The following is a 25,716-nucleotide window of genomic DNA, read 5'->3' as shown; positions in this document are numbered from 1 at the left end:
TATTCTGCAGTGTATAGTGAGATACAGATGCTTATAAATTTTCCTTTTAGGGTCCTTCCTTAAAGCAAGACAGTTTTAAGATGCAAGGATTTTATATATTTAGGTGGATATGTTAGCTGTCAAGTTCTTTTGCATTTGCTATCTTTTAAAATCTAATTTTGTTTTCTTTCTGTCCTCTTATTTTTTTTATTTTATTTTTTGGTAGGTGACAGAAGGAAAACAAGACCTTGAAAGAGCAACCCAGCTGGCACGCAAAATGAGGAAGGAGTCTGCCTCTCTGTCAGAGTGGCTGGCTACCACTGAAGCTGACCTCGTGCAGAAGTCTACTTCAGAGAGCTTGCTTTCTGATCTGGATTCAGAAATTGCTTGGGCCAAAGTAAGCATGGCTTACTAAACATTTTTAGAAAAAAATTCTGACATTATGGCAATACTATGTAGAAATGGCTGTGATTTTAACAGCCTGTAACTTGTTCCTAATCTCCCACATCCTGAAAGGGATCTGCACATCCTTTTAGTAGAGTCAGTTGTTCGTGTTCAGTACCTTACTGGGTCTGACCAGCTTCATCTTAGGCATCTTGTATCAACATTAAATGGCCAGTGAAATATTTAGGATATTACTACATACTTAGTACTAATAGATATTTAATAATTACTGTATCTCTTACACATTCACAAGTATAATATTCTTAAAATTATCAGCAAATATAATTGTGAACTTGGTCAAATATTTTACTAATAGAGCAAACTGAAAGTGCATTAAATGAAAAGTGCTTTGAAAGAAAAATCGAGTTTCTAACTTTTCACTGAAACAGCTTTGTCTTCAAAATTCTGACTTTGCAAAATAAGAGGCTACTGTAATTCCTTATTTTCTTTCACATTCAAGTTGAAGCTTTTAATTGAAACAGGCAAATGTGTTGGTTACTTTCTTCAGAGTAATTGTATTTTCTCACATTGTAGAAATTTGGATATTATTAGGAGTTAGCAACAAGTAGCAGTTGATACCATTCAGCAATACTGGCATTTCCAGTTTTTGTTTTCTGTCACCTTTTACTTCTGGAATGGGTCTGTCTGCAATCTTAAAACTTGAAAGCTCACCAGATTGCAAACTCAGTCTAAAATAACTGGTTCTCATGTGTTTCAATCAGGATTAGCAATTATTAGCACAAAGGTTTTGCTGTGGCTGTATCCCCAAGATTCATTTCCAGACAAACTTGGGAATCCTTATTAAAAGTATACTTACTATACATTTGTAAGTCATGCAAATAATGGCTCTTATGCTGCATCACCGGGAGGACAAGTCCTTTATGTTGCATACAAAATTGTCCTTTCTGTTTTAAAGTTTTCTAGAGGCAATTTTAAAATGTAGTAACTTGAGTATTTATTTCTGTTTCTAAGATAATAATTTATGATAAAATAATAAGTTACTTCATAGATAATATGTTCAAGGAGCTCCAGACACTGACTATGATTAAGTGCATTCTTCACCACAGTGTACAGTGACATCAGAGAGCTTTCTAAGTAGGCAGATATCATCAATAATAATTGGTGATCTTGTGTGGCAAGAGGTCTGTTTTCCATGTGGAAACCATGTACTGATATTCAAGAGATGACATATTGCTTAATTTGCATGTCAGTATACATACTTACAAAAAAGGTGGGGTTTTTTTTGGATAAAACCCCCCCACTTTAAAAGCAAGATGACTTGGAAAAAAGGGTAGAACGAAAGATACATATATTTACATATCTCTATATAGATAATATAAAAATAGGGATTCTGTAATATGTAGCCACTGAATTGAACATCTGCACTAATAAGTTGTGATGGTTCGCAAAAAAATTAGATACCTACATAATGAAAAGAAACAGTGAAGATGATCTTAGACAACAAACCAGAAGTCCCTTACATGCATTGTGCTCTCACTCTCTCTTAAAAAATGAGATCACTATGTACAGAGAGTGACTGTAAACAAAAGGCAATTATTCTTGGTTTAATTCTTTCCACATGTGAAGATCACCTATAATATATGTGTTTCCTGTGGAGGTAAAAATCTACCTCTCTTGTGTTTGGGGGCATTGCAGTGTTAATAGCTAAACTTGTTTCAGAATGTGCTGAGAGAGCTGGAGAGAAGGAAGACTGATCTGAAGAGCATCACAGAAAGTTGCACTGCACTCCAGTCTCTGGTGGAAGGGAGTGAGACTGTTCTGGAGGAGAAGCTGTGTGTCCTTAATGCTGGCTGGAGCAGAGTTCGAACCTGGACTGAGGACTGGTGTGACACCTTGTTGGTAAGTTGCATGTGTGAGAAATATTCAGGGTAGCTCTCCTTTCACCCCTTTGGAGCAGTTGAGGTTTTCACTTGTCTCACTTCTCTGTAAAGTAAAGCTTCCATGATGCCTCATGGGCTTAAAAGAATGTGGAATGGATATCTGTTTATGCTGTAGATGGAGAGGTAGGTCATGAGGCGGTATACAATGAGCAAGATTGAAAACTGGACTGCTGCATGTGCTGTTCTTTATTCAGCTTGAATATTCAGCCTCTGTGCTAGCTCCAACATGAACAGAGTGGGTTTGTGTTGGCAGATTGCCTTGAGACCCAGAAGATGGCTATTTAATAGACAATGGATAACTTTGTAGTAGTGTTCAGCAAAGCACTTGTTACTGTGTCACCTATTGCTCTTTTGGACAGACCATAACTGCAAGTGTTCGAGTATTGCAACAGCATCTGTTTGGCTGATTAAATTAAAGCCCAAGCATGTTATACAGATAAAGCTGCTAATTAAGCTAAATGGACATGAAACAGTCTACAACTGATACAAGTATCAGACTGATGCTTTTATATAAATACTTTGGTGTTGTTTAGCTAGTTATGACAATCAACCCTTATCAGGGACTTCTGAATGTGAAAGTTGTGGAAATTTTAGTGTATACATGGAAGGTGAGCCCTGTGCCTCCTGTCCAGTGCTTGTTGCAGGTGATAGTGTTTATTTTGTAATCCAAACCCATGTTAGGAGTAGTCAGGTAGTTTACCTTTATGTGTAAATGCTGTAAGGATGATCTATAACTAAATAGTTCTAGATTATGTTCATATCTGGTGACAAGTATTGTCTACGCTTTCTCTATCAACATCAAGAACCTTATAGCTCCATGTAGCAAAACAATTTATCCTTAAAAAGCAGTCATAGGCTTTCTCTCTCTTCTCTTCTCCCTTTGTTTTGTTATTCTAAAAGAGCAAATCTTGTCTACCTTTTCATGTTGTTTAAAGGTTTAAACAGATTGTTACTTCTCTGAATCTGATACACAAAATGATATTGCATCTGTCTGGGGAACCTAATGTTACAATTTCTGACTGCATGTGAAAGCAGACTTAATTAACATGTCTATAATTTTGTGACTTTTCATAAGAGGAAGAAATATTTTAATGTAATCAATAAACTATCAGAACTTGATTGCTATAATTCATAAGCTGGGTGTAATCCCATTCTAATTAAAAAAACCCAGCAACCACACATAGTGCAAACTGTTGTACCTGTTAGTGGTGATAGAAAAAATTGTGGAGCTTTTGGTAGGCTGAGATATTATGATCTGGCTGTAATGTTGTAGTACGTTGTCTCTTTTTAGTTGTACAAACTACCTCAGCTACTTCTATTTCCCTTTCCATGGATTAGAAATTATATTATCAAAGAGTCTAGAATGGAAATTGAATTTTTGTAAATACTGTAGAAGATGAAAGATACAATTTAATTTTCAGTGTTTCATTAGAAAGTGTCCATAGTACTATTTTATCAAAATCTGTTCTACTTACAAGATTTTGGCGTGGTTGATTTATCTAATGGGGTTTTTTGAGTTTGTGCAGGCATTTGGTGCGCAGGTTTTGTTTGCTTGTTTGTTTGGGGACTTTTGGTTGTTTGTTTGGGGATTTTTGGTTTTGTGTGGGTTTTTTTTTTTTTTTTTTTTTTTTTTTTTTTTTTTTTTTTTTTTTGGTTGTTGCTGTTTTGGTTGGATTTTTAGAAGTTTCTCATATTCATACATTTTTTTCATCTTCTTCCAGAATCATCAGGGCCAGCTGGAAATTTTTGATGAAAACGTTGCCCACATAAGTACTTGGTTGTATCAGGCTGAAGCCTTACTGGATGAAATTGAGAAAAAACCAGCTAGCCAAAAGGAGGAAACTGTAAAGGTAGGAAGTGTTGTGTTATCTATCAAAATATTACCAGTCAACTCATGGATTCTGAATTATGTCAAGTTTGCTTTCTTTTTATTTTTCTCTCCTTGCCTAGGAGATAACCATTTTAAATTTTCTTCCACTTCTTAGCGTTTAACATCTGAATTAGACGATGTCAGTCTCCGAGTGGATAATGTACGTGACCAGGCTGTCATCTTAATGAATGGTCGGGGCGTGTCGTGCCGGGAACTTGTTGAACCCAAACTGGCAGAACTCAACCGTAATTTTGAGAAGGTCTCTCAGCACATCAAAAGTGCCAAGGTGAGGATAAACGAGCCCCAGAACTTGCTTGGGAAGTCTGTGCCAAGAAGGTGGCTGTAGTGGATAGTTCCCTGTTTATTAGAACAGCACTTTGCTGCTTTTGAGTTCTCTCCTAAGTGTAGGTATTTATATGTGAAAAATAGGCTGATTTTTAGACGAGCTGCTTTTTTTACCTGAGTAGCAGGTGATGACTTGTGTTTCATGGGAAAATTTACAAACAGCTGTTCAGAAAATTGTATGTATTGCATTACGTATTTGGGAGCTACAAAACAATACCTTAAGCTAATGTGACTGGAGATTTTTCATTTATTTTGAGAACAAAAAACTCAGATTAAAGTTTGAAAGTAGAAACTTGGTAATAACTACCAAGTGTGTTCAAGCTGTCTCTCAGATCAAGCAACTCTTACAGTTTTGATTTATACTGATATGTAATGGTCCTGCAAACTGATATACCTGTTCATGGGGGATTGTATGGGGAAGCTGAGACTAAATTTTCAGCTTGACCAATGTTTTATTTTGCTTTGCAGATGCTTGTTGGACAAGAACGACTTCCTGTTATGTCAGAGCCCCGTGAAGCTAGAGTGGCTTTTCTGGACTTGGACAAATTTGAGAGTGACATACAGAATATGTTAAAAGTTGTGGAAAAACATCTGGAGTTGACTGGGGAAGATGAAAAGGTTTGTGAGCAATGGAACAAATAAATAATTGAATAAATGACTTTCTATTTTGTCCCAGGTTGCATTGCTCCAGACTTTAAGGGGAATTCTGAGAAAATGTCTTAAGTTTAGAAAAGGAAGGGAACTACAAGGTTGTTGGGTACCCTGCACAGTTTTCCAATACTTTCTCCATAGCTGTTGCCTCTTGGCTCTTGTGCTGAGAGTAATTAATCATACTTGAGTTGGTATTTTCATCATGATTTTATAGAATACAGGTAGTGAACTCTGACTTTTGTTTATCTATCTTTTATCTCCTACTCAAAGTAGCTCTTTGGAAGGAATCCTTCCTGTTCTGAACGATATTTGAATGAGGTTCAAACTTAAACTGGTATGATAGAATGAATCACAGTGCATAGGCCAGGTCAGAGGATGCTTGCGAGGTAAGGTGCAAGTAAGAGTCTTGTAATGTGGCTCTATGTTGGAAGTCCAAATAAAAGCTTTGAACAAAATTTATCTTCTAGATTCTTATCTGGGCTCTGCTATTCACCCATATAAAACTACCATAGTTTTGTTAGCATCTTGTCCACTGTAGCCTTGTTGTCTACAAAATTGGGTAAATTCCTGTCAGACCACTTTACCTGCCTTTGTTTTAAGCAGCTCAAATACTATAAACTGAGCTGGAAAGCTGGATATAAGTCTATGGAAAATGCCATGTATATTACAGATCGCAAATTTTAAAAGATTTCTGTAGAAGGACCTATTGTAATAGAACATTGCCTTCCTTTTATACTGTTTTTATATTTAATGAATTTTTTTGGTTTTGGCCTGTTGTGCTCTGATCTTGCTTATTATTGTCAAGGACTGTATGAAATAGAAATGGAGCTAAAGTCATAATAACCTGTTGATGTAACTGCATACTGCTGGCTCATTAAATTTCCTTCAGTGCATCTCTTTATGAAGTTTATGCAATGACCAAGTTGTATTTTATGATTTGGTAGCTGTAGAGTAGAATCTCTGCTTGAATTTATGTGGTTCCCATTTGGATAATAAAACAAAAGCTTGGTATAGTTGCTGTTAATAATGTTTCTAAAATTAATTTCTGTAGATAATAGAGATTTTTGTAATTTTAGCTGGATAAAGAAAGAGCTCAGATTGAAGAAATTTTACAGAGAGGAGGGGAGTTGCTCCAGCAGCCTATGGAGGACCATAGGAGAGAGAAGATCCGCCTACAGTTGCTGCTTCTGCAGAAAAAGTACAAGAGTGTGCAGGTACAGTTATGATAGTTACTACAGCTTGTTTATCAATTTTCCTGTTGGTATCCCACTTACAACCTGTAATCCATATTTTATAAGTTGTGACTCTTTCAGCACACTGTGATTCTCTGGGAGAGAGTTAAATGTATGTGCGCACATTTGAGTCTCTGAATCTTTGCAATTCCAAAATATGAATTTTCCCATTTCTAGGTTTTGAGGGAATGGTTTTGATTTTTAAAGTTCTTTTCACAGCTTCACAGAGGGCCACCACTATGTATTTACACAGATAGGTGCTTTGAATTGGGCATTTGCTTCACATGCCTTTGCTGGCCCTTGAACAGAGGTTTATCTCCACCACCAGGCTGTGTGAAGAGTGACTATGCATACATGTGTACACAAATGTACCGACCTCTCAGCATAAGCCCTTTCTGTGACTGAACCTGCTCCCAAACTCCTCTTCCTTCCTGTAGAGGGTATTAGTAGACTGCAGCATGTTGTGGTGCTTGCATGCACCTGCTGTGTTGAAAATGGTTCTGTTTAGAACAAAGATGCTCCTTTTAGCTCACCTGTTTGAATCATGCTAGAGTTGGCAAGCTGAGGTGTAGTTCAAAGGTGCAAGGCAAGACCCTCAGGCTGGCTTTGATTACATGCCTATGCAGATAAAGAGAATATAACTATTACAAAAATAAATTAGTACTAAAATCATTAGTACTAATGCATATTTTGGAATTTGCTCCTTCTAATGAATCCCTCAAGTTATTTTTGTTTTTCAAATAAGTAAGACCTATTCTGTTCACTACTTCCCTCTTTTTGCACCATATTTTCCTAATACACTGGATTGTAGGAGTGCAGGTCAATTCAGAGGAGGCAGGCGGTGGAACTCTCTCCAGTGTTTTCCCAGTATAAGAAGGAGCATGATAGTCTAATGAAGTGGCTGAATGAGGCTGAGGACCGACTGTCAGGGCTGCAAGGTTTGGAGGATGAACAAAAACTGCAGGTAAATGAAGCTTCTGTTTCTTAGAGCAACCAGTTAATGGTGTGTATGAACTTTGGAGATTCATACACTAGAGTTTAATCTAGTCTAGTGATCTTCTTTGGACACCTCTATGGAAAGGACTGTTTCAGAATTACAGCATTCATTATTTGTTAGGAAATTATCAGCATATGCTTGTTTGTGATTTCTACATAGTCATCATAGGTCCAAAAAACCTCATCCTTTAGGCCCAAATCTCAGGCTGTGATTTGGGCTGTGGGCCTCATTCAGGACAGTTTGTCTTGCCAGTCTCGATCCATGAGGATTACACTTAACCCTCTTTAAAAACTCTTAACTCAAACAGCCTGATTTGATATCAGTTTGGTGCAGGTATGATAAAAGCCTTGTTTGAGGCTTAAATCCAGTGCTTCTGCATCCTGTGGTCAGCGTATTGTAACTACTCTGCTGTCTTTTCCTCCCTCAAGTCCTTAGAGAGGGATAACTGCCCTCATGGAATGGATATTACTGTACACAATGAATATTAATAAAACAGATGAAGGTTGAAGTATTTCTGATAATGCGTATGTGGGTCTTGACAAACTGTTTTGCAACTGGTGTCAGGGTCTGATAAAATTTACTTCCCAGAAAGTTGTATGTCTTAATTGTTGAGGATATTTTCTTTGATTGCTTTTGTTGTGGCTTTGTTGATATATTTTGTCCATGTTTTTTAAATCTCTTTTATTCCTCCTTTCCATCCTTAAAAACACTTTGTGTTTTTGTGGTAATTATATTAATATTTTAGACAATAACAGGGAAGAACCTTGTAATTTCTTGAACAATCTTGAGTGCTAGGTAATCTATCAAGGATTTTTCAATTTCTGCATATTAAGCTTCGTAATTAACATCTATCAGTCTTTTTGACTGCTCTGTAACTTTTTAAACCCAGAACGAATAACCTTGGAGGCAGGGGTAGCATGCTCTGGCTCCCTGTGAGAGTTGCACCACAAATTCATAATGTGAATTCATAATTCCTTCACAGCTAGTGCTGTGTGGCTTCGGCGGCCCGTGTCCTTTGTCACACAGGCCATTCAGTATCAACTTTTACATCTGCTGCTCTTTAGGTTGTTTCATGTTAGGCTCCAATGCAGAGCTGGGCAGCAAAGAGGGCCCCAGGTCTGCAGAAGAGTCTGACATCTGACTGCTCTATCGGGTCTCCAGCAGTCTTTTCCGGTGACATAAAGTCCTTGGGACCTGACTGATGGCATGGAATATTTTGAAGGGAATCGGGATCCATGTGTATTTAAAGTAAAACAACATTATTCAGTTTTGATGTTTGACCATCGGATGCTTTGAACGAACCAATTACTGGATAGAAATGGAAAAATCGTTCACCTGCATTGTTCTTTCTAATGGGGGCAATCCAGTCATGCCTCAGAGGGGTCCTCCTTGTCACTGTTGGTCTCACTTCGGCTTGACTGATCTTCTCTAAGAAAGATACGTTGTTTCCTGTAAAGCCCTTTTCTTAAAGGGATAAACTACAGCTGATCTGTGCTACTGCTAGATCCATTCCTGGATTAGTAAATATGGTAGCTGAATGCAGAATGTCATGTCAATATGGATTACTGTAGCAATTACTGTAGACTGTTGATGGAGAAACATTATCCTTGCTCAGGTCAGCTAGACTGTCAGAAGGGGACCACAGCAGTTTTCATTACTGGTGTGAAACTTGCTCCCGTTCCTCTGGATTTCTGATATTTGAGTGCTAAGGCAGCTTGTTTCAAGTGGCTTTATTTTACTTTTATGGCTTGTTCTTTCACTGGCTCTACTAATCAATCTTGAACACCAAAAATGGTGTGAGACCGTAACGTTGATAAAGGGAGAAATAGTCTTCCCAGATATCATCGTTATTTTAGATAATCACTGTTGCTCCAGAATTTTCTTGGAGCCACTAGAATTGAAAATTGCAGTGCTTGTTGCTTGTGAAACTCCCGTTGCTCGAGAAGCACAAAATGAATTCTCGACCTGCTGGTGTGCAGGTGGCTTAAGCCCTCACCTTGATGTAAGGGAGCTCTAGTGAGCAGAGAAAGAGAAACTGCAGTTTGATGTGAACAAAACAGGGAGGGAAAGGAAGATTTCAGCTGCTGAGCTGGGGTGTAGACTTCGATTGAGCTTTTAGGTAATATATTATTTATGCTTTTGTAAGTAAGTGTGGAGGAGAGGACTTATTTATGGTGCTTGAAGGTCATATCTATATATTGATTTGCTGGAAGTAGCTGGATCATAAATATTCCTCATCATTTATGCTTTTAGGGATTATGGAGTTAAAATATCTCTGAAATATTGGTAACTCTTTTGCATAGTAGGTACTTTTGAGTAAGCCTTGTTTTGCCACAGATCCATTAGCAAGAAAAACCTGCGCTGGAAGTTTGCATCTCCTGGAGGCTCTTCTTTGCTAACAGTGCTTTAGTATTTATTTAAATTGGACTATTCTGCCTTTGAGCAAAATGAGGGAAGGGGAAAAAATAAACCTTAAATTGCAGAGTTAATTAGTTGCCTAAACTCTTGAGAGATTTTTCCAGGTTTTAGGAATTTGTTTTGAGGTGAAAATGGTAATTTTGCAGATGGTAAATGAATATGCAGTTGCAGGCACAGTGCATTTTTTCCTGTAAATGGGAGCAGACATCATCTTGAAGGCTTTTGAAGTATTATTTCTGTAATAAAGAAAATGTATTTGTTTTTTCTAATATGCTTTTTATAGGAAATGTTTTGGATTACTTAAATATGAACAATTGTTTATTGGTTTCATTAATTAAGTGGACACAAGCTTTGGGGAACCTTTTTTTAGAAAACTTGCTCAAAAATATCTTGAGATTTACAAACTGGTTTATATAGTTAAACATCCAAGGAGGTAAATTATTTAATTTTATGTCAATGTCTAGGGTAGCATTTTCTCAAACCTACTTGGAATCAAGTCAGAGAATCTTCTTGACTGGAATCATTGGTATATTTTGTTTCAAAATATTTAAGTGTAAAAGGGGAGAGGGAAAAGAAATCTGAAAGCTAATTCTGAATTGAATCATTGGTAGATTTTGTTTCAAAATATTTAAGTGTGAGAGGGGAAAGAAATCTGAAAGCTAGTTCTGAATTGCAGGTTAAACTGTATGCTGAGTATAGGAGGAAATAAATTTTTATTTGACCTCCAAATTAAAAGCATTTTTAACAGTTCTTATTGAGTGGCCTTATGTATAGAATGCTCAGTAATAACGGAGTATTTTCTTTACTCCCCCAGTCCTTTGCTTTTGCTAGTATTTAAAGAGAGCACATTTATTGAGCATGCTCTATCAACACTGAAATTAAAGGAAATAAGGACTATTAAGTCATCAAGTCAATTTCCGCTTAAATAACCTTAGACTGACTTATTGTTTGTGTATGCTTAAGAAAAATTTTAGGAGGACTGAAGCACTGCTCCTATAAAGACACACTGAGAGGGGTCTTTTAACCTGGAGGAGAGATGGGTCTGGGGAGATCCTTATGGCACCCTCCCAGTACATTCAGAAAAGCTGGGAGGGGACTTTTTACAAAGGCATGGAGGAATAAAGCAAGGGGGCAATGGCTTTAATCTGTAAGAGGGGAGGTTTAGATTAGACATTAGGAAGGAATTCTTCACTGTGAGGGTGGTGAGGTGTTGGAACAGGTTGCCTGTCCAGAGAAGCTGTGGCATTTCATATCCCTGGAAGTGTTCTAGACCAGGTTTGATGAGGCTTTGTGCAACCTAATGTAGAGGAAGTTGTCCCTGCCCGTGGCAGGAGGGTTGGAATGAGATGATCTAAACCATTCTAATGCTCTGAAAAGAGTTTGCTTACCTGAGGTTTTCTTTTCCTTAATTAAAACAAAACAAACAAAGAAAACAAGACAGAGCTGAGCAACCAAAACCAACTGCTGTTATATTTAGGTATTTGTCAGGTAACTGTGAGAGAGTTACATAAAACTCCTATTTTTTAGCATACTGTGCTGCATTTTAGAAGCTTCCAGTCTGCAATGCGAGGTAGAGAACAGCTGAACAATTAAAACTGCTGTACTAAAGCACTAATGTGTTTATGGCAGTTACATATGTTCACCTTTAAGAATCAGGGTTGTGAGAGGAGGAAGCATCTCAGTGATGGGAGGCAGCTGGAGGAGATTAGCAAGGAGGTATGCTCTGGAGGAGCAGCATCGGGAGAATTCACTGCTTAGCAGAAGAGAGTGACCTGGCTCAGGATGGTGTTACTGGGGAAGCAGAGAGTTTCAAAACATGTCAACGCACAAGTCCAGAACAAGTTTGCTGTGTGCCAACACATGCTGGTTTAAATCTTGTGCAAATTTTTTCTAATGAGAGACAAACCGGTGTGTGGGAAATAGAAACATAGTAAAGCCCAGTGACTTATACCTTTGTGTGAAGTCTTGGTTCTGAAGTCTTGTCACCTGTGTGAGAATGGGACTTTTGGAATGATTGGGAGTTAGAGAAGACACCTTGTGAAGATGTTGCAGATGGCTGTGCTGTGGAAGGCATCCTGGTGTTTCTTCTTACATTGCCTTGTTTCTTTTTGTTAGGGAAAACATACTTTAAGTTGCATAGACTAATTTCTTAGGAACTGGGCCCCTTTCCTTCCACAGAACAATGACACACAGGACACAGTGGTATGTCTTAGACGGTGGTACCCTTCCCATTGCTTGGAGTTGTAATCAAAGAATAACACAGAGTCATTTTGAGGCATATATCTACTTTTCTAAGTTTTAAAATAAAGAAGCCGTCCTGTGCAGGACTTGTAGCTTTCTGAATTTATGTAATCTTGCTAAAAAGGCCTTTGTTTTCTCTTCTAATGTAGAAAAGTAATTATTCTGAATATAGTTTATTGATTCAGGGTCTTCTAATAAAATTGATTGTTGTTTGAAATATAAAATGAATTTTCATGTTTTTAGGCAATCCCTGTCCAGCAGAGGTTAAAAGGCCAATTTGCTACAGGAATTAGGACCTTGCCTTTCTCAGCTGAGTATTTGGTTGAAATCAACAAAGTTCTGCTGGCCATGGCTGATGTTGAACTGCTGCTGAATGCACCAGAGTTGAATACTGGCATCTACGAGGATTTTTCAGCTCAGGAGGATGCACTGAAGGTACTGCATGCCTAAGCATTACATTAAGAGTGGAGAAGGGAAACAGCAGAAGAAAGGCCATCAGCTTTACAACTGTATTGCTATATTTATGGTTTTGCTTGGTATATACAGGATCAATATGCTCTGAAAAATAAAAAATGACAGTTCTGTTGGCTTTTTTTTTTCTATGCATAATCTGGCTACAAAATGTAGCAGCCTGAAAATTGGGGGGGGAGGTTGAGGGAATAAGGTTTAATTTGTTGTAGACACTTGTATTTTTCATCATAGTTTACATAACACTTAGAGAAATGCTAAAGCAAAACTCCTTACATTACTGCTTGATAGCCTTAATGCAGCTGCTGTTCTTAGGTCATGTGAAAACAATTGCTCAAATAGGAACAGGAGAAAGGGTGATTCTTGTCTTTTTATGAAGCTGTGTATGAGGTTACAAGATGATGGTACCTGTTCTGATGAGCAAAACAGCAATATTCTTTCAGTTTTAAGCTCCTCATTCTTAGTGTCAGCAAGTGGATTTACCTGTGTGATTAATAGTGAGGAAATAGTTAAGGACCTGGCCTTTTTCAAAAGGAGAAGAAGAAAATGTTTGAAAATACTGAATCCTGCTGTCAAATATGAGCTGAGTGTGGAGAAGTCTGAGTCCTGGTTAATTCTTAACATACAAAAGAGTATGGAACAAATTCCCTCAGAAAGCATCCACAGGAGTTGGGAATTACACATGACATGGTGCAGTGAAGGTGTACCTCTCTGGTCTGGGAATCATAGTGGGCTCCATGTGTCATATCTGAGGTGCAGTTGGGCCTTGCCTCTCACCAAGAGCTAGCTGTTTCTGCAGCATCTATATAGGTCCTTAAAAAGCTTTTCCAAATTTCAGTCTGCTTTCCTGATGGGCTTTTCTTTCTGCTGTGTACATGCTTCCATTTCTCTCTCTCTCTCTCTCTTTTTTTTTTTTTAAACATAGTTTATAAAAGCAAATATGGGAATGGTGCCAGCCTTTGACAAAGGGTTCAGCCTTTGTTTTGTTCATGGAATTCTCTTATCCCTGCTTACATTGCTTCTCTGCTGCCTTGAGTGCAGTTAGGAGTGTTTCTGTTAAGATGGGTTTAAAATACTTCATTTTGGTGCAGGTGTCTCATCTGATTTTGAAGTTTTGGTATATTTGAAGGATGTTTTCAGAAACAGCAAATAGCAGAGCTTAGAATTTTTAGAAGCATTACGGTTTTAAATTCAAAAAGATAAGTAAATTCCACTGTCTGCATGGGCTGTTTGTCTTCCGAATACCAAGGCAGTCTTACAACAGTATCTGGTTTAAAGGAATTTTCACATCATAGTTCAATGGTATTTGAAATTGATTACTTTAACTTTGTCATTTAAATCTAAAACCTTTATGCAGCCTTATGCTTTTGCAATTCTGTGCATATGGGAGGTTACATGAAGCATGATGAGGTCACATTTTGTGGTCCATTTTTTTACATGGGGAAGGAGTATGTACCGCGTCTTCATGACACAGGCAGATTTGTTTAATAATGAAGATATTGTTGTTTTGAGAAGTATGGTCTGCCCCTTTGCCTTAGCAACAAATTGGATATATCTGGAATATTTAATCCTTTTCATAAAGACCTGAACAGGAAATAGGCTTTTAAAGGGTGTGATGAACTATTCAGTTCAGTTGCTAAAACTGATTTAAACTGTAAACTGCTGATACTGGTGGTCATGGTCATATTGCAGGTGCTGATTTTTGGAAAAGAATTTTGAAAATATTATTTTTTGGTATTTTTCTTTTATTTCCTGCTGGTGTTGGCTTTACTAATGGCTTGTACCATTACTGTGCTTGCAGAACATAAAAGATACTTTGGATAAACTCGGGGATCAGATTGCAGTAATACATGAAAAGCAGCCTGATGTTATATTGGAAGCATCTGGACCTGAAGCAATACAAATAGGAGATGCACTAACCCAGCTGAATGCAGAATGGGACAGAGTTAATAGAATGTACAATGATCGTAAGTGGTAAGTCAAGCATAATTGATCTCTGTGGCTGTGTGCTAAATACTTAATGTACATGTTTACGTGTTTCTCAAATGTACCTTAATGGTGAAGATGAGTTTGGGAGGTATCAGCTTTAATATGCTGGTATTTCAAAATAATTTCTAGAATTATTGAATGTTGAAACAGTTAATATGGAAATTAAAGTTTGGCTGCTTTTATGAAGCTCATTGTTTTTACTTTATGAAATAGAAGGTTTTGTTTATAGAACATAAAATTTTGGTCTTGTAAAGGTGTCGCAAAGCAAAGTTCTAGAAGAATAATGTTGAATAGGACATCTTTTAACAAAGAATTCAAGGCTGATTTTTTGATTTTTGAAGGGAGGATGCAGTTTGAAAGAATGGGGTCTTTAAATTACAGCACCTATGAGAGTTGTCAATAATATTTGTTGTAAGTACTTGAAGATGAGAGATGACCTGGTTAGAAAAACAAGAGAACACTAAAATAAATGCTTAAGAAACACGTATTTCTAATTTCCTTGCCACAAATAGGTGTAATTTCACTTGGGCAAAAAGTTTGATTTCTCTTCACCCCTTACAGAAGAGGCATTAAACTTATTGCCTTATCTGAATCACTTAAATCTTTAAAAGCAAACTCAGTGTAACTTAGACAATCTTGGAAAAGAGTATTAGGTGAGTATTTTAAGTTGGAATTTGTAAAAGTGTCAAAATACGTGTTCAGGAAGTTACCACTAGGCTGAAGGTGCTCACACTGCAAGCAGCAGTGGACACTGAGACTGCTGCTATGCAAAAACCTCCTTAATGACTGAAAATTATTCTATGAAATTTAAAATTAAATGCAAAGGCTTTTGCTGTAGTTAATTTGCTTTTACGGTATTTCCTTTTTAATGATGGTTTAAGGTAATTGATGATGCAGAAGTTTTGTAGAGCATCAAGTATGCATAACCATGTGTACTTGCTGATACCAAACACATGTGGTAGTATATTTTGAAGAGATGTTTTTAGGAAGAGTGTGTATTACATAAGCAGATGTTTCCAGCTCTTTCTCAGAGCACTGATTTATGTGTGGGATATAAAAATCAGTTGGTGGTATCATCTAAATAGAAGTTCTGGGCCCTTGGATCAGTGAAGGATTGAGATTTCTGATTCAGCAAGCCTTCTTTTCACTGTGGATTCTTTAATTAGAAAACAGTGATGCCAGCTATGTACAACTTTCTGTGCTCTTGCTGGGTGCTTGTGGTCACTTCCTGTACTTGGAGACAACCGTTCCAGAATCTGGTCCCCATCCATATTTATGTGCCTGTAGCTGTTTTATTGTCCTCATAGGTACTGTAGGCACTAAGCTTTAGTTTTGCCTTTTTTTCCACTTGTAACTTACTTGAAAACGTTTAACTAATGTTAACATTTTGTAAGTATGAGTACAGTTTAATTTACTACTCAAATTTGCTTTGATTAAGTAACCAGGGCTAACCAGAAACCTAGTCTTCTTATTGAAAAGGTAAGTGTATCAAAGATAAGTTCAACATTTATGAATAACTGGCAAAATGCTTACTGTAGACTCTTCAGTCACTTTGCTGATACACATTAGTCTTGAACTTCATAAAGTTTGTAAAGCTCTGCATATTAATGAGAATAATATTGGGCTTCATTTTCATACAAAAAAGGACTACTGGACTACTAATTTAGATAAATGATATGTAGCTTCCTAAATATATAAAATGCTGTAATTTTAATAGATGCGTGCTCTTTGATCGATGAAGACATTAATTGCAATATTAAAACATTAAAATGGTATTAGTATTTTTATACCCTTTCTGTTACAAAGAAGAATTCGTAGCCAAGTTTAATCTTGCTTTTCCTCATGTTACACTAAGCTAGATGACTATCTCCTTAATCATCTTTGGTTTTTTTCTGTTTCTGGAGTGGGTGGAGATTTTGACCAAATTAGAAAAAGCAGCATCTGACGCCTCTAGCAAAAGACTGACATAGTTTTCAGAGGTAGTAAAGATTTTGTGATTGAATGCCAGCTAAGTAGTTAAATCTTTGGTAAATGTTCTGATGAAGCCAAGCACAGCTTGAATTAAACTTTACTTAGCAAAGCTTCTGAGTTGTCAACTAAATCCAGCTGACTACAATTGGAGTTGAGCATGTGTAGAGTGAAATGTGTGTGTTTTGTATGTAAATGTGGTCTTAATACTTTGAACACTGTTTGTAACAGTGCTGGTTTGCAAGGTCTGCTCCTATTGCTGTGGGTTTTCTCCGGGTGCTGAAAGTGTTAATGACTTGGGAATGACATTTGGGTTGGAAACGGTGGATTCCTGCAGAGGAGACAAATGATAGCCAAGTTTTAGTGCAATAGTCACAGAAATTTGGTGCTTTTAGATGAGGTAGTCCATAGGGAAACAGCAGCACATGCCTCTGACTCAAAACTGGAGTGAAACTTTGTGCGTTGCTCAAAATACTGATGGAGCTGTAGTCTCAAAACAGAAATGGCACAAGTTAAAAAAACTTTGTATCTCAGTGTTCTCTGAAGTTTTAAAATTTTGTATTCTGAAAAAGCCATGTGTTCAAAACTCCCTCAAAAACTTGAATTTTTAAGTCAGCCTATAAAGCTTTCCTTTAATCTATTTTAAGTGCTTAGAATGTGCCTTCTCATTGAATGTGGAATTATTGTCATGAGACAATATGCTTAAGACTGAAACATTAGACATTGAGATTTGGGGTCAGTGTACAGGTTGATCTAGGGTATTAAATCATGGTATATGCTGAAACTGAAACGGTAAGACTAGGAGAGGTTAGGGAAATTAAAGTGGAGATTTTAAAGACTTCTTTACTGGAATTGGCTAATAATAATAACATCAAATGAGCCCTATATATATCAAGAAATAAGGATATTTTGTAAAATGAGATTTAATTTTGATGAAATTAATCTCACTAAAAACTCTGGGATTGTTGACTTTAATGAAAAACTAGTTGCAATGTTAGCTCTTAAAGGTTTGGTTTTAGATATCTTTGTTATGCTGCTAATTTCAGATTGCATCTATATATATGCAATAACCCTGGAGTCTTTACTGTTGCAATAATTTGCAGTTGTTTGCAATAATGGGCTGAAAATGACAGTTCCTCAGTCAAAATAGAGGGTCCTCTGATTAACAGTAGTCTTGGCCTCTTAGGTCTTTAAAGATGACTGGTTTTACTAGTTTGGAATAGTTAGCAATCAACAAATAGAAGGCAAGCCACTCTGTTCCTTTCTGACATGTTTTTCTCATGCTCTCACTTTGTTAGCTTCTTAACGTAACAAAACTCCCATTTTATTAAAAAACAACTTTCTGACTTGTTGTTCTGCCTGTTCCATGCTAGAACATGTTGCCCTTCAAGTTAAGCAACACATTAATTTGAGTCTTCAAAGATTATAACCGTGAAATATCTGGCAAATTATTGTGTGATTCAATTCTATGAGACCGATTTATGCGTGCTCACTGGTAATACTATATAATCAAATATATAATCTATATAATCAAAATCACCTTCACTTAATAATTTCTGGGCACCAGCACCCCATTTTCTGCTTATGAAGGAGAAAAAACATCTGCGCAATTAATCATATTCCATATTTCACACTGATAGTTGAATTTTTTCACGATAGAGGAGGAAAGGGTTCTGCAGACCAATTTGATGTAGCTGATCAATCTTTATTTTTTAAGTAAGAGAAACAAGTTTGCTCAGGACTGCCCTTTCTTCCTTCAGCTGGGAGTTAATGGCAGTCTGTGCTACTGGCTTTCATCAGCTGCTGCTGTGCCAGGAAGCCTTCAGTACTAGGACTTGGTTAACCAGGCTGTGTTCTGCAAGGCAATTTTCCACTCACTGGCGTGGGATTCCTAGCCTTATAACTGAACCTTTGGATAATTTTTCAATGCTTTGTTTTCCTGCAGTTGCTTTGATAGAGCGATTGAGGCGTGGAGGCAGTTCCACTGTGATCTCAATGATCTCTCCCACTGGATAGCGGAGGCTGAATCGTTACTGGCCGATGCCCGTGGGCCAGATGGCAGCCTGGAGCTGCAGACAGCTGGGCTGCATCAGCAGGTATGTGGGATTCGGGCAGAAAATGAGCAAGCTGCAAAAAGCCTAGACTTTCATCTAAAATTGTAGTTTTATAGATAGACATATGGATTTGCAGAGAGGCTGTGCAATTGCACTTCAAAATGCAGTAACACTTAACATTTCTATTTTGGCTGCAGTTTAAAATTTATCCCTGGGGAAGAATTCGACTCCTGTTTATAATATGGGGTTTTATGATCACTCTTAGTATGTATTGGTTTAGAGATAATTTGATAATTCAAATGTTGGCATACTTTTTCTGTTTATAAATTTTGTTACAGCTTCAAAAATATATTTAAATCCAGTATATAATTTCACTTACTTTTAACTCATAATTTAAAAAATGGACCCCAGTGAGGGTTATTTATAACTTACCAAATTATTTATTTAAACAAATGTCTTTTGGAGAATACTGCCTTGTATTAACAATCTAGAAAAAGAGGCGATTCCAATTGCAGGGTCATACGTTTGATTTTTTTTTTTCAGATTTTGGTCCTGGAATTTAGGTCCCTGATGTCTTTTTATTTTACTTCCTTTTAAATAAGAAGAAAGCATAACTTTAAGGATCAGATTTTTTTTTTATTTCTTTTGAGAGTATTAGTTATCCAAGTGTCAGATGTGTGTTGTGAAAGAAAAGTAAGTTCTGTCTAAGATACAGCTTCTGTTTTATCCTTGTTGCTGCTTGACGTTTTCTTCTAGGGCATTTCACTTCTCTCTCTTGAATCACCATATTCCTAATCTAGTTGCAAAGAAATTTTTGTTAACAGTGTAAGACTTCAGTAGTCATTGGGGGTGTTCGAAGATTTAATCCTAACATCTTCTGACTTTTTTTAGCTTCATGGATTTTCTGTGGTGTCTGGGACCATGGCAGCACTGCCATAAATATTCTAGCTAAAATACTCTGAAGGTAAAGAAATATTTGGGGTACAGATTATGAAAAGACCTGGTTAAAAGTCAAACCATCTGTTAGAACCACTAGGAAGTCCTGTAACATTAAGAGGAAAGGAATCAAATATGAGTGTAGATTTTAGCACTGGTGGGTTAAATGAATTCTTGTGATCCTTTGTAATATTCATAGCCCATTCAGTATCACTATTTTCTTATGACACCTAGAAAATGGAATTAGATTCAATAACAGAGCATTAATAACTTTATGAACAGCATCCATTTCTAAGTAAGATGATTTTAACTTCCTCTTCTACTAAAATAATATGCACCCAGGATTCAGCCTGCATATCATGACCCAGATCAAAGTCACTTCAGGTCAGTAATAAAATTCTGTGTGGCTTTTATGTTTCTGACAGGAACTTGAAGAGGGAGTCAGCAGCCATCAGACCAGTGTTTCAGCTTTGAACAGAACTGGGGAAGGAATCATACAGAAACTGTCTGCTACAGATGGGAGCTTCCTACAGGAGAAACTGGCAGGATTGAATAGACGCTGGAAAGCAATCACAACAGAGGTCATGGATAGACAACAGAGGTAATAAGTTCATAAAAAATTTGGATGTCTGACTAGATGCAATAAGGAGAATTTAATTTAGTAGACTCTGGGAGAGAGAGTGTGTTCTATTGCACACTGTTATTAATCTGAATTTTCCTAATGTTCAGAGCCCTGTTTTGAACTTCTAAAACAAATTTCTCATAAATTCACCTGAAACTGACTGCTTAGTAAGTCTTTGTTTAGAACAACTTACAAAATGACAACCATAAAACTACTTTTCTTACAGTTTTCCTTTGTTTTAAAAATAATTACCTTATAAAACCAGACTTTTAGGAAGAATTGCTCAGCTACTTTCTCTGGCTGAAACTGAACTGTAAGTACCTTACATTAAGTTTGTTTTATCATTGACAGAGATACACTAGTTGAAGCAACTTGTACTGTTCTTGAATTTCCACAATACTGAAAGATCTTTATGTAATTACATGTTTTTAACATCTCCTGATACATTTAGGAATAAAATAGGATATTGCTTAATTATTTAGCTTGAGGAATTTAATTTAAGTATTATGTGATTTAGTGGAAGTATTATATATGTCCCTAAAACCTTCAGAGGAAAAATTCAGTAACCATATGATTAGGCCTAAAGGTGTTGTCATTACTATCACTTACATTTAATGTTTTCTGCAGTCTTTTAAAAGTCTGTTTTATAACTATGGAACTAAAATTTATCTGTTTTTAAGACAGTAGTATTTATTTTCAGATCTCTTGCATTTTAATGATAACGGTAGAATCTTGTGATGATAAAATGTATCCTTTAAAATGCTCCAAGGACTGAAAAAAGTTGATTGTGGCATCAGAAGTAATTGAGGACTGATCTGCTGAACTTCTTGTTTCACTTTTTAAGGCTAAAAGGAGAGAACCACCAGCTGATAGAGTACAGAAAGAAGCTTGATGAGCTGCGTTGTTGGCTGGAAAATGTAGAAAATGCTCTGGACACAAGATTTACTTTCAACCATGAAGAAAACTTGCAAGAATTACAGGCAAGATGGATGAGTGTGTATATATGTATACATCTGTATGTCTTGTGTAAAGCATCAGGAGCTGGCTTTTGAGGAGGGGAGTTTTCACATTGTGAATAGCCAAAGCAATATTATGGCTGTGTGAGACAATTTTGGGAGATTACTTACACAGGCAAGATGCACCTCGAAATGAGGTTGGGTTGAGTTGGTAACTGGTGTGTAGCCAGAAGATGGTGTCTGTGTATGATACAGTGAGAAATAGATACGCTACTGATAAAATGTAGCAAGTAGAATTTCACTGGAGATGAAGTGTATGTGTCAACTTTATAACTGTTAAAACCCATAGGAAAAACGCTGATAACCTTAAATGGTTAGTAACCATTGTCCCATTTACTGGGCAGCTGTAATAATCTCTCATGTGTGTAAGATTTTTTATCTAACCCGTTTTTTAAACTCTTAGTGGTTTGGCCATTTTAAGTAAGTTGTCTGCATATATATGTGTTTTTCCTGTTTATTTTGTGTCTGGCTTTGACAACAAAACATCTTTGGTTTGTAGAATGCGTAAAAGAAAATGTTTCTGAAATCCTAAAAGAATGAGTGGAGTAGTCAGTCTAACTAACCTGCTTGCTCATTTGAAAAAAAAACTCAGTATTTTTAAAAAAAGCAAAAAAAAGAACCCAGCAAAACCCCAACCAACCTCTTTTTAAACCAAATCCAAGTGGGAAGTCTTAAACAAGTGTTTATAAATGATGTAAAGTAGTTGCAGTTGTGTTTGCCTAAACAAATTGACTCATGTCAGTTGAGTATTTCCTGTGTGTCATCAAAGTGTAATTTTTCTTGTCATCTACCTTAATATAAATGCTAGAACTGAAAGGTAATGAATGTTTCAATAATTTCTAGATCAAGCATAGAAACCAAAATACAAGCTTTTCTATTTATGTTCAGGGAAATGCCCAATATTGGAGTTAAAGGAATGCTTTCCTCCTCATTTAATTACACATGTATACATTTTATTTCAGTCTGAAACTCTTCCATTTTAGGTCTTAAGTGAAGAGATGGAAGTTCTGGCTGACAAACTGGACTGGCTGAACAGAACAGAACCTGAACTGCTATTGGATAAAAATATCGATCTTCAGGAAAAAACCAAACTTTCTGATTGCCTGCAGTCCCTCAATGTGAGGTGGAACAAGGTGTGCATTTCTTTTGTGTACCCCAAACGACGTAAAAATGAAAATACTAATGGACATTTTTTCATGAGATTGAGTTTATTGGGTTGTTTTGTTTTCGTTTTTTGTTGTTGTTGTTGGTTGTTTTGTTGTTTTTTTTTCAATTGGCTTTTTTTAAAGCTCAAAAGTATCAGCTAGATCAAAAAGAAATTTGAGTCAAACAGTAATGTATTAACTTTAAATTGAGAGTTAGAATAAATCTTTGCTGTGTAGGAAAGTTGAATGCTTGGAGCAGTTAAGAGGAAAGGGAATGAAGCTGTGATAAAGCTTAGAAAATCTTACCAAGTGTGTCTGGGATTCTTCTAAAACATTACTGCAAATTAGAAACTTGTGGTCAATCTCATCGGCAAAGCTAGTTGGATTAAAGCAAGATTTTTTCAAGCAAAGCCTGGAGATCCAAATGAAAAAAATAAATTATTTTAGATTATTTTATGGATAACAGAGGTAAGAATGTACTGAGGAAAGGGGCTTCTCAGGGGAAGAAAAAGATATGTTTTTACCAAATCAGCCATGAAAACAGGGATTCCCCCACTGCTTTGAACACTACATTTTCATCAATATCTTTTAAAAACTTTTAAAAAGCAAATGGGCAATTTTTTTTTTTCACTGCAATGAAGGTGTAACACTTTCCTTTTACAATTAGTTTCCTATTTCTCTACTTTTGTGTGACTGACGAGTCATGCTTTGCGTCATCTTTTCTTCCAAGTATATTCAAATAATGAGTTATAGTTTTGGTGCTTAGACAGTAAAAAACATACAAATGACCTGTCTACAACAATTTATTTCTTTTCAGTATTTAGGTATGACACTGGGCTGTATTGAAAAATCACTTTAGCACCTCTTGATGTTTTTATTGTTTTTTAAGGATACCTTCGAAAAAATAATTGAAATGTATTTGAGGCATGGTGTAGAATATTTTGTCTTCCAAGAAGAGATGACTTTTCTGCCATTAATATAGGTTGTGTTACTGTTTTTATTTCCCTCTGCTGGGCTATAGGTGTTCAGAGAAGTGCCTGACAAAGTGAGGGAATTGGAGGCATTTGTTGGGCAGTCCCGTCTTGTTACAAAGACAAAGCCTCCTGGTGAGTAATCAATCCTTCTGTTCTGCTTAATTGTCTTGAGTGTAATCCTGTTTGCAGTCAAAAGTAATTATAAAAGGAAAAAAACTCCATGAACTTAGACAAATATAAATAAGAAGTGTTGAAGCATCATGCTGAACTTGAGGCTGCTTTCTCATTACTATGGGAGAGAGGGAATATTTGGGTAGGGAACAAGTCATTCTACTGTTCAGGACTGGGGAAGTCTTTTGGAGTTCCTCTAAGAGTTTTGAAATGGAGAAATTTTTATAAAGCTTAGGCCTCTTCATCAGGACTAGGTATGGAGTAAAAACCAAAATAGCTGTGTTCGTGATAGCCTGTTTCCTGTGTTTTATTTCCTGTGGATTTGTGGTCATGCCTTTGACTCATTAAGATCCACTAGAAGCTTTCCATAGAGCTAATTATTTGTAAAGTATCTCTTGCATGCAGATTTTTTGCAGTCCTGTAAATAAAGGCTATTCTGCTTCTTTCAGTTTAGTTAGGGGGACAGATGGGTCTCCCTTATCTGCTAGATATTGACCTTCCTGAATCTCTTAGGGAAAGCCGTCTAAATATAGGTTCTTGTGTCAGACACTGACACTGGTCATATTTTCAAGCTGTTGGAGTCAGTTCAGCACATACAGATCACAAACAAAATGGCCATGTCTCTCTTTTGGAAATTTAGATAAAGAAGGCAGCTCTTGCCTGAGAGAATTTACAACTCAAACTTCAGTGAATTAATTCAGCATCAGTAATCAAAAATTGAGGCAAACCAACTTATGTTTAATTCTTTTAAAACCTAGAGTTCAGCCTTTTCTCCTTTTATACAACGTGTTTGTTAAACAAAGCTCCTGTGTTTTGTTGTTTGAGGGAAGTGTGAAATATTCATGCTCCAGCTTGATGTAACTTAGTGTTTCTTGGAACTAGAACACAACTTCTGGAGTGAATCTTACTATTCATTCAGCTCATTCCTCACTTCTTTGTGATAGGTTAAAAAGAGAGAAATGTGTGACTAGTGGGCACCTGTGCCTTCCTCAGACTGTTGTGTAATGCCAAGTCCATGAAGCATTTGTTGCAGAAGCTTCACTTTTGCTTATGTGAATTCTGAGTCAAGAGTAGAGAAGACCATTTTGCCGAGGAAGACAGTTTTAGATGTTTATCTTAAACAAAAGTATTGGTATTAATGCTTAATAAGTGTCAATGAATGTTTAGCTTCATTCCATTAGGTTTAATGTAATTTTATCCTTGCAAGTTTTCATCTTGCTTATTTTGAATTTAGTTTGAATCATTTAGGTGAGTCTTTTTGGCATGAAGTGAAAAAATAGCTGCCTTCATGTTGCAAAATGAAATTTCTCATTATTATCTTCTAGTTGTTAAAATACAATTTTTGCTGTGCTTTCTCTGTAGATGTTGTTGCATATTTATAGGAATTACAAAAACCCCTGTAATTCTGAGAACTGCTCATGTGGCCATGACTGCTTTTTCTTTAACAGAACCCCCACGCTCTGTTTCAGATATCCAAAGGGTGGTGCTAGCATCTTCTTCATTGGAAATTCCTGTTCAGACTCAGCAGGCTTTGGAACTTTCTGCACCTGCTGATCTGGACAAAACTAGGACTGAACTGGCTGACTGGTTGGTATTGATTGACCAGATGCTCAAGTCAAACATAGTCACTGTGGGAAATACTGAAGAGATCAATCGGACTATTGCACGAATGAAAGTATGTGGCTTTGTGAAGGCTGGTAGAATATTGTCTCACATTTTAACGGTTCCTGCAATCACTAAAGAAACTAAAAGCAATAATGTGTTTAAGGGGAAAAAAACCCTGACTGCAACTAAAGGCATAACATGAAAGTTACACTTTAAATGCTATTATTGTACTCCTTTCTCCTTCAGAGCCATTTCCTGTTTATTCTCATGTCCCTGTGTGAGCTAAGCACTATTGTTTTTTTGTTTAAAACAAAGAAAATGGAGAATACCTCCCGATATATTTTGGGGTTTGTAATAGTTAACTTACACAGAAGACTTTGGAGCAGCTTCATGTTTGCTTAGTGGGTGACCTTGGATTCACTCTTCACTGGTTTCTAATGAGTTTTGTTTGCTGTAGTTACACTAAACTGATTTCCAGAGACATGCTAAAAGGATTAAAAGTTGTAACATAAATGCTTACAATGTAAATGTTTATTTCTGTTGATGGCTCATGCTATGTTAAACCATGACTAAAGGCAATATTAGTGAGGTGTATGCAGCCATTAATGTTCATTTTATTTGACTTAATATCAATTAACTAAGTGTAGAGTAAAAGCTGTAGGCTAAACAAGTGCTAAACTGTTTCTATGG

The 25,716-nt window shown here is 36.6% G+C and overlaps 1 protein-coding gene across 6 annotated transcripts in view; it reads left to right on the top strand.

The window, feature by feature from the left end:
• Nucleotides 1–25,716, top strand: part of UTRN (utrophin) — a 351,387-nt gene that overhangs the window by 121,821 nt on the left and 203,850 nt on the right. For 5 of the 6 annotated variants that reach the window (XM_040060117.2, XM_040060120.2, XM_040060116.1 and 2 more), the window contains 15 exons: nt 206–376; nt 2,104–2,283; nt 4,046–4,174; nt 4,310–4,480; nt 5,008–5,157; nt 6,267–6,404; nt 7,234–7,386; nt 12,322–12,513; nt 14,348–14,520; nt 18,449–18,599; nt 19,919–20,094; nt 20,960–21,095; nt 22,115–22,264; nt 23,298–23,382; nt 24,891–25,096. In XM_040060117.2, the coding sequence (XP_039916051.1) occupies nt 206–376; nt 2,104–2,283; nt 4,046–4,174; nt 4,310–4,480; nt 5,008–5,157; nt 6,267–6,404; nt 7,234–7,386; nt 12,322–12,513; nt 14,348–14,520; nt 18,449–18,599; nt 19,919–20,094; nt 20,960–21,095; nt 22,115–22,264; nt 23,298–23,382; nt 24,891–25,096 (2,361 nt within the window). The remainder of the gene's footprint in view (nt 1–205; nt 377–2,103; nt 2,284–4,045; nt 4,175–4,309; nt 4,481–5,007; nt 5,158–6,266; nt 6,405–7,233; nt 7,387–12,321; nt 12,514–14,347; nt 14,521–18,448; nt 18,600–19,918; nt 20,095–20,959; nt 21,096–22,114; nt 22,265–23,297; nt 23,383–24,890; nt 25,097–25,716) is intronic. The other variant, XM_040060118.1, reaches the window with a different exon arrangement.

This window comes from Hirundo rustica, chromosome 3, assembly GCF_015227805.2.
Source record: "Hirundo rustica isolate bHirRus1 chromosome 3, bHirRus1.pri.v3, whole genome shotgun sequence".
NCBI lineage: Eukaryota > Metazoa > Chordata > Aves > Passeriformes > Hirundinidae > Hirundo > Hirundo rustica.
Note: the sequence above shows the minus strand (reverse complement) of the source record. Positions and strands in the feature narration are given on the sequence as shown.